At 38.9% G+C, this 9,222-nt stretch overlaps 1 protein-coding gene across 1 annotated transcript; it reads right to left on the reverse strand.

Moving 5' to 3' along the window:
- Nucleotides 1-1,342: 1,342 nt before the first annotated feature.
- Nucleotides 1,343-6,968, reverse strand: gchfr (GTP cyclohydrolase I feedback regulator). Its single transcript, XM_061247159.1, has 3 exons — nucleotides 6,830-6,968; nucleotides 5,676-5,770; nucleotides 1,343-4,858 (listed from the first exon to the last, which is right to left on the reverse strand). Exons 1-3 carry the CDS (start codon nucleotides 6,863-6,865, stop codon nucleotides 4,732-4,734), a joined length of 258 nt encoding a protein of 85 aa, XP_061103143.1. The 5' UTR covers nucleotides 6,866-6,968; the 3' UTR covers nucleotides 1,343-4,731.
- Between the last annotated feature and the right edge of the window lie 2,254 nt (nucleotides 6,969-9,222).

Here is a 9,222-nt window from a genome sequence, read left to right on the forward strand (position 1 = left end):
AAAGCACTACTTTCAGATAGTTATGGATACCACAGTACATTCTCATTGCTTGGCCGCATTATAGTCTTAGTTCACTGCACTATTACCTTCTAGCCACACCCAACCTCTTATGCTGAGGAAATTGTCCTGAGAAGTAAGTTTTAAAGTGTAAGCGGATACACCATCAGTGATAGTTGTCACTTTAAACATTTTTTTATGGCCCCCTGAAACACAAAATATACTTATGTTGCTGCCCATTACTAGATTGTGGTGTTTTCCTGCTTTGGTTAATGAGTTCACATTTCCTGCAGTACAGCCACACTCATTGCTAGCCGAAACCCCGGCGATACCATCTATCTCCCCAGCAATTGTGTGGCTGCCGAGGCCATATTACACAACTTGCGTCTGTAGTGTGAGCCCATCTGCTCGCATGGTTCCAAGATTCTCTCTCCCTGAAACATACACTCATCAGATGTTTCTGTTTAGGTGCCGATCCTTCAGCTTTCATATCCCTGAAAAAGCTAAACACACAAAGCCCGTCCAAATTACAACAGAGGAAACAGAATTACACCTCCCCTTCCCGAAACGTATCCTGACGGTGCCCTGCGCCAGTGGCTCGTAGTGCGTGCAAATTGAATTGGGGGGTCAGGAGGGCTGGGGCGGGGGGTTGGGGTAGGCTGCCCTAAATCATGATTCAAAGTACAAAGGGGCCCCGTCGGCATCTCTGTGGTAATCCACCCGCCAGATCTGTGTGGAAGTGGGTGACTTCCAGCAGAGCCAGGAATCCCAGAGTTCCTCTCAGCAGATATTCCCGGCCTTTTCTACTCTAAAGGTAAATCACAGCCAAGTCACGGTGCTGGGCGTGGCGAGCCGCCAGGCTGGGACCCCTGATCTGGGCTCTGCACAGACGGGAGCTGGCAGCCCGGCAGCTACAAATTAGCCTCAAATGAAACCACCCAGAGTTTGGCCGCTACTGCCCCTTACAGGCATCGCTTTTCCCAGAGGCACAGCCGTTCTTCCTTTCATTTTCACCCATCTTACCGAGCAGCATTGCTAAGGCCCGGGTTCATTCCTGACCATGTGACTCAGAAGACATGACACTGATGCTTGATCCCTAAAAGCGTAACTGTAGGCCACTCAGAAATGACTGGATAAGCACCAGCCAATTATACCAACAAGTATTCATTGGAACAAGCTTACCACTTACCCGCGGAAGTCAACATCGTGACACAGTTAAAGGGAAGCGTTTGTTACATTTACTAAATGCCAGTAAAGTAAAAGTAAGAACAATGGCAGGTAATGTCTGGTATTAAACCAGTTTTTAACTACCTAAAAAAAATGAGACTTTTTTTTCTTCAGAAACTCACCTTTTTTTCTTTTAATTGTTAGTCAAAGTTAACAGAAAATGCTGATTTCATACTGGCCATTGTCTATATTTGGAAAAGAAAATTGCACAATTCACAATATTTTGCTACATTTTTTCACCACTGGCACATATTGGACCAGTAAACATTAATTGGGCATACATCCAAAGAGAATGTCTTGAGTGGTCATCATTTACAATTTAATTTAAACAGTTCAGGGCATTAACAATCATAAGTCAGAAACTTATACACACCCACACTAGTTTACCTGTATTCCCCAGTATTTGAAATCTTTACCTTTTGCTGAAACTGTAGCAGCCTTCATATGCTGCTGTTTTTCCTGACAGTGTAAATATATATATAAAACCCTGAGAAAAGAAAAATAATTCTCTACTGCCAGCTCATGAATTTCACAAAGCCATATGTTGTCATTTTTATTTTTCATATTTAATTTGGTGTATTGTCTGGCCATACTGTTGAGTAGAAAAGTGAGCCTAAGTGTATTGTACATACTCAGTGAGCACTTACTTCATTTTATTTTTTATTTTTAGACCTTTTTATTTTATTTTATTTTTTTACGGGCTTAACGTGTGTTACCTTTAATTTCAGGGTATTTACATCCATATCTGGTAATGTGAAGGAATTGCATCCCTTTTTATACATAGTCCCCCCCCCATTTTAGGGGACCAAAAGTAATTGGGCAGTTGGCTTCTCAGCTATTTCTGATTAGTCAGGTGTCAGCTTTCAGTAAAAAACTAGTATCTAGTTTTTGATTCTAGGTTTTTCATTGACTTTGGAGTCTGTTATTAGCATTTATCAACAGTTACATTATCAATTAAGGCAACTCAGCCATTACCTGTGACAGCCATACATGCCAAAACTACTATGTTTCACAGATGAGTGGGGTAATTTGGTTCTTGGGCAGTTCATTTCAGCCTCTTGCCATCACTCTGATACAAGTCAATCTTGGTCTCATCTGTCCACAAGACCTTTTTCCAGAAATGTGCAGGCTCTGTTCAGTACTACTTTTTAATCTGTAACCTGGCCAGTCTTGTATGCAGTTGTTTAGATCTGGCAGTGTAGCCTCAGTAGATCTATTTGTGAAGAGTAGTCACTGACACATCCACTCCAGCCTTCAGAACAGTGTTTCTGATCTGTTGGACAGGTATTTCGGGGGTTTTCTTCATTATGGCAAGAATTCTTTGATCACCAACTGTAGATATCTTGGTAAATGTTAAATGGACTGCATTTATATAGTGGTTTTATCCAAAGGGCTTTACAATTACAGATGCCTCTCATTCATCCATCCACACAGACACTCACATGCCAACGGCAATAGGCTGCCATGCAAGCAGCCTACCAGCCTCTTTGCAATTACTGAGGTCACCAGTGTTCTCTTTCTTCTTAATGACGTTCCAAATTGTTTATTTTGGTAAGCCTATTGTTTGGCCTATGTCTCTGCCTGGTTTTCTTTTTTTTTCTTATTTCTCAGCCTCATAATGGCTTCCTTGACTGAATCAAGACTAGATACTCAAAGGTTTCTTATACCTGCACAAAGTAAGCGATTGAATAACCTGACTAATCAGCTGAGAAGCCAAGTGTCCGATCACTTTTAGTCCATGTATAAAAAGGCATGCGATTCCTACACTGATCATCCAATATGGATGTAAATACCCTTAAATGAAAGGTGACAGTGTACACTTTAATCAGTTTCATTTCAAATCCAATGTGCTGGAGCACAGAGCCAAAAGAACATAAATTGTACCACTGTCCAAATGCACTGTATACAGGCCCTAACTAGTATATGGTTATTGGCAAAACAACCTGGACAGAATGTAATGCAATATTTTCTTGGAAGAGTGGCAGAAGTTTTATACCCAAGACCCAATGAACCTTGTAGCTATCTGTGTAACATTATGTCACATTATGTATGTAAGTAGCATTATGTGAGCATGCTGGATGAATATTAACATTTATATCAGTGTAATTGTAATTGGTAATTTGTAAGATATGGAATATTACAGTTCTGAGAGTAACATTATCCACTGAATTTATTTCTAATTAATTTAACAGAATGATATGCAGTCACAGTTACAATGTTTTCAACTTTTTTTCCCTTTGTATTTCTCACAGTGAAAATATAGTATTTGCTACCATCATTAATCTTAACTTCTACATAGAAAGGAAGATAATTAAATACTGGGCTTTCCCAGTGAAGTCTATGTTCTCTTATGATATAGTGAGGGCACCATCGCTAATGTTCCATACTGGGAGAATTAAGGTTATGTTCCACCGAAAATGCATCTTTGGTCTTCCAGATCATTTCAGAGGTACATACTTGATAATTCACAAGGTATGGACTTGAAAAGATATGAACAATATGTAAAATAGCTTATTTGCATACTTTTTTCAAGATTTGAACAAATTTGAACATTTTTGTAGCAGTCCATAATCTGAACCATCGTTATAATTATTTAACATTCTAAATAAGACATGGTTGAAGATTGTTGTTGTTTTTTTCCTCCAGATTGTTGAGTCATTTTTCTGTACCCACCCCTAACATGAACAAGCTTATAAAATAATTGTTTTGAGCAAAGTTTTATGATGATAGGATGACTATGCACTGAGAAAAATTCCTGTAATATCATCCAAAGTCAGGTTTTGAGAAAATCTACTTCAAAGATAGAAATGGTGGTATTATCCTGAAAGTTGAATAGTTGAGGGATGATTTGCAGCAGTAAACAGAAAAAGGTGAATTTGACTGAAAATTTGATTTTTTCAGTGGAACAGAACCTTAAGAGTAATACTCGATACAATATCTTTCCTTCACTGCTGAAGCAGCATTAGAACAGGGCTTCTCAACTCCAAGTCCTGTGAGCGAAAGTGTCTGTAGGTATTTGCTCCAACCATGAACCACACCACCTTATTTCAATAATGGCTTAGCTAGCTTTCTTACCGATGGTTGGAGCAAAATACCTGCAGACTGTAGACACTGCAGCCTGCGGGAGTTGAGTAGTGCCACACAAGAACATAATTTTTTACTTCTGTGGAATCATGACAATGTGATTCTGATTCTATCTGGAATGTATGAAGAGTCTTTGTACCTAAAACCCTAGAGGCAGAAACATTAGGATTGTGGGGTAAAGCCAAATAGGCTTTTGACCTTTGTCTCTATTCACATGTAAACAATATGAAATGCTCCTGTACCATGTTGTAGGCCTGTCTGTTCGATTCTAAGCAAAAGATGAGAGATGGAAGGATGACGACATTAATGTAATACTGCAATATATCTATTGGTTGCAGCCCCAGGGCAAATCCTTGGGTGGCTCCTTAGCCTTACGTTCCATGTTTAGCAACATCCTTATCCTGAATGTCCACCTAGATCAGATCAGATCTCCTTGTGCAAGCACCACACCAATGTCTGTCCTACCCCTGTCATGTTTATCACACGGAACCCAATCTTCTCCAGCTTGTCCAAAACCATTCGCGGAGGGTCGTCCACATGGTACTCTGAACTACAAGACACACAGATTGGCACAAGACATTATGTATGAGATTTTCTTTTTTTTTGTTAACGTGAAGATTGTATGGTCTCTGTATAAACTGTGTATAAAATGTGCATTCAGTGTGCTTAAAAATGTTTCGCATGTTCTGTCAGATTCGCAGAGCAACTTTTAGAACAGAAGAGATAACGTATATAATTCAAACTGTAATGGACTGAGTCTTGCACTACTGCTTCACTTTGAGATTAACTTAATGTGTTCTCCTTCCTTTTGGTTAAAGATTGTTCCTCCAGATAAAAGGTAAAAAATGAATGATGAAGCCAAACAGAGCACTAAAGAAAACGAGAGTGATCCAGCACTACAGTGCTCTCCTCTGATAAGAGGTAGAGAGTATGCAGATGAACAGAAACAACCAGACAAGCTGTTGGGAGATCTGTATTGTTGCTTTTTTAAAGATAGTGGTTAAAAGCACCTGTTTCCCAAGTGCTGATTATGAATGCAATGAACCACAGGGAGTTCTCTGAGAAACCTTCCTCTTTGAAGAAACCAAAGGCTTCATATCCTCACAGATGCTTCATCAGATATTTCAGATAAGAGTACCACTTGAATTCCTCCTTCATAATCGCTACATTTGATTATTGTTTTTGAACTTAAACTGCTAACATTTGCCAAAGTTCATGCCACAGAAGCCTGCATTTTCTCTCATTTTGAATCCTCATATAACCATTGGCAGCTTCTTTATAGTTTCATTTTTCCCTTTGTCCTTTCAATGCCTTTTTGCTTGGACTATGTCCTGTTTGTGTATGTATGCATTCATTTTTAAACTTACAAGTTGTTGCCCAATACTGTTGTCTTTCTGGCTCCCAGGTAGTTCATTATTACTGGATCAGAATACTCATCTCCGACCATGGTAGGACCAGTCTCCTGAAACGTGGTATGGTATAGTATAAAACAAAGACAAACAATCAAGTCTCAACAGGGCCCAAACTAGTCTCCCAAATGAAAAGAGTAATGAAGCAAGACAACTCTTGCATTTACGTGTTCTGGGTATTTGTTTGTTTTTTGCACTAGTGGTTGGCACAAACGTAATATAAGAAGCAGCGGTAACTAGTGTCTCAAAAGCCAACTTAGTATATAAAACTGTTGAGACCACGCTGAATTCTTCAGTGGAACTTGACGACCTAACAAAATGATTAGGAACCTTACATTAATGTTCTCAGACAATTTTGAATATCGCAACTTTATGGCACGACACGCGTAATAATATATAAACTATGAAATTGGGAGTGGATAATCTATTCCAGGTGGCGTGATTGGCTCGGCGGGCCAATCCTCCTGGATAGCTCATTTACTGTAGGTTTTCATTTCAACTCTAAGTTTCAACACCTGATTCTACTAATTAGCAGCTCAACGAGATAAGTAGCTGTTGAACCAGGTGTGCTTAGAGTAGGAATTAAAATTTACAGGACTGCAGATTTCAACGAACAGGATAGGGCAGCCATGGGCTAGACCTACAAATCTCACTTCCCTGCGTAACGTAGGTTAGCAAAGTTAGCACTACTCAGCAATGGGTTTCGCATACTGCCTTTTCATCCATACTGTAACTTACAGTAAATCATGTTATGACATTTGTTTCGGTGTGCTTTTTCACCAGCACAACAAATCTGATCTAATGAACATTTGAAAGAGGTGTAAGTTAAATTACGAGCTAGTCATTTTATTTAGCTAGTTTAATAAACGTTCGGGAACGTCAGCGAGCTATCTTGGTAGAAAAAAATGTTGCATGTAAAACTGTCTGGCTATATAGCTAGGTAGTAAAACGAAGTTATTGTTGTGGCGACAGATTCCAACACGGCTATGCATGTAGAAAACAATAAAATAAACACTGTCCTCCTTAAACGTTTCAATGGCTTATTCGCCTTGCATGGGAAAGCTAATGTTGGCACCAATCTGACACAGTACTAAATCAGTCAGTATACGAACCAGTCGGATCTGAGTGCTGATGAGAATATAAGGCATCCTTGTTTTGGCGTTCTCACTGTGGTCTCCTGGGGATGGTCTTTGGGTCGTATCGGAGGTTGCTAGGAGCTCTCTTTTCTTCAACTTGTGCTTTCGCTGACAGTTTAGCCAGGAATGCGGAAACACCCCTCTCCTCTGACCAATCAGAGCGCTCAGTGTGCTCGACTGTCAACACTGGCACGGCGCGTACAGCGTGCGGAACACATAACTCTGTGGAAGATATCGTGTGTGTCGATTAATCCCTTATCCTTTCTAGTTTTGCTTTCCCATTTGGTGTGTTAGCTGAATATGACAACGTTTTGTAATTCAATAAAATGTAATATGTTGGTTTCCACAAATAAGCCTCGCAACTGAGTCACTCTATTGGCTCACAGTTATATTGCTGCTATTTCAATAACACCATATTCCGGATAAAACGTGTCAACACTTCATAATAATGTATTAAACCGTAGCCTGGCTTACCAGACAAATAACAACACAGACTTCTAAAGTTTTTTTGCAATTCATACCAGAAAAAAACATGAAAAAAATGTTGCCAGCCATCCGTCAGCATTCGCTGTGTTAGTGATTTGCCATCTCTCATGGACTGGGTTTCAGATTTCCCTTTTAATTCTGTGGGCTGGAAAGCGTACATTATATTCACTGTGGTTTCCCCCCTCCCAAAACAGGCAAGAGGAACAATGGTGAATTTCTCGAACAGGGCACGCACATGTTAAGCATTTCTTCACCGTCCTGGAATGAAGTGCTTTTCAGCTGGACAGAACCTCTCAATTACAATGCGGAATGGTTATTAAATATATATTTTTTAAATAAAAAAATAAAATCTTTTTTTGCCGATTGATACATTCTTTCTTGTCTTGATTATTGAAAGAGTAACTTAAGGAGACTCTGCAGAATGTAGCCTGTGCATTCATGGACGTTTATTTCAGATGAGTCTACTTTGATTCTCCATTAAATGTACTAATTTGTTTTACCGTGATTCTGGAAAACAATAGTTATTGTTTATAGACATAATATTATTCAGAACATTATTCATTATTATTTTCTACTGTGACCATAAAGCCTTTGTTTTTATTTACGCTTTGACGAATAACAATATCTATTCTTGTAGGTATGTATAAGTCAATGTAATGATCAATGTAAGAGTCAATTGTATATTGAAGTATATGCAGTAGCCTACAGTGTCTATGCTGTGAACTTTCAAGTGGTGGCACTTTTTGGTAATGTTGAGTCTGTCTTCAAATTTTTTTGTAGTTTGCATTGTGGTTACTGGCAATAATGAGCATTTCTGAAACAATTGTGTAAGACCAATATAAAAGCATCTGGTTGACAGCTGATTAGACTCATAATATCCGTTTTGGAGAAGTGATAATATCTTTAATATAAGGGACACGGTTTTGTGAGGCAAGGAGAAAAAGGAAACCTGAACCACAATACAACAACAAGCTTCAACAAAATGGATACTCTTTTTGTAGAACAGAACTTGGCTAAACTTGGATTGCGGCCATAATGAATTTTAATAAAATGCTTTTAAAAAATCAAACATAAAAAGTGTTAGCTGATTATCTAATTACACTGCACTTAATACAGAAATGGTGGGGATTGGGAAAGGAAGTAAATCAGCAAGTTGAATTATGTGTGTGTAAAAAGCAGCAGGACCTTTTGAGAGTGCATTTGTAATAGGCCAGCTCAGAAATTTGCTTTAAGCTTTGAAAATACTAAATTATGTTTGCTTAAATATCAGAAAATGAAAGATTTCCCCCTTTTACAGTAGCAGTTCAGCAGAGCTCCTAACCCCGACTGCTTGGCACCTATTGTGTGTGCTGGTGGCTGATCCATTTGAACTCTTGATATAGAGAGTGCCGTTTACTGTATGTAAAATGTAATATAATGCTATTTGTTATCATTTGGAATATTTATATTCAATAATTAATAAAGAACAATACTTTGGATCATGTTTACTTACTGCATGCTTTTGTTGGAATAGAACTCGTGTCTGTGACAAAGAGCTAAGACCCAGTGCTTGATACTTGAATTCAATGATATCTGAACTCAGATCTAATGAATTAGAAGTAAAATAAAAACTCAAATGCACAGCGGATCCTGCAGACCAAAAAATAGCATCTCATGAAATTCCTTTACAAATGTTGCTGTTGTCGTCAGTTGCTCTTATTTTATTTGTAGAAGAGGAAACACCTCAAATGTTTGAAAGCAACATTTCTTTGCATCATTTATCCATCCATCCATCCATCCATCCATCCATTATCTGAACCCGCTTATCCTGATCAGGGTCGCAGGGGGGCTGGAGCCTATCCCAGCATACATTGGGCGAAAGGCAGGAATACACCCTGGACAGG

Source organism: Conger conger, chromosome 1 (genome assembly GCF_963514075.1).
Source record: "Conger conger chromosome 1, fConCon1.1, whole genome shotgun sequence".
In the NCBI taxonomy this organism is placed as follows: domain Eukaryota; kingdom Metazoa; phylum Chordata; class Actinopteri; order Anguilliformes; family Congridae; genus Conger; species Conger conger.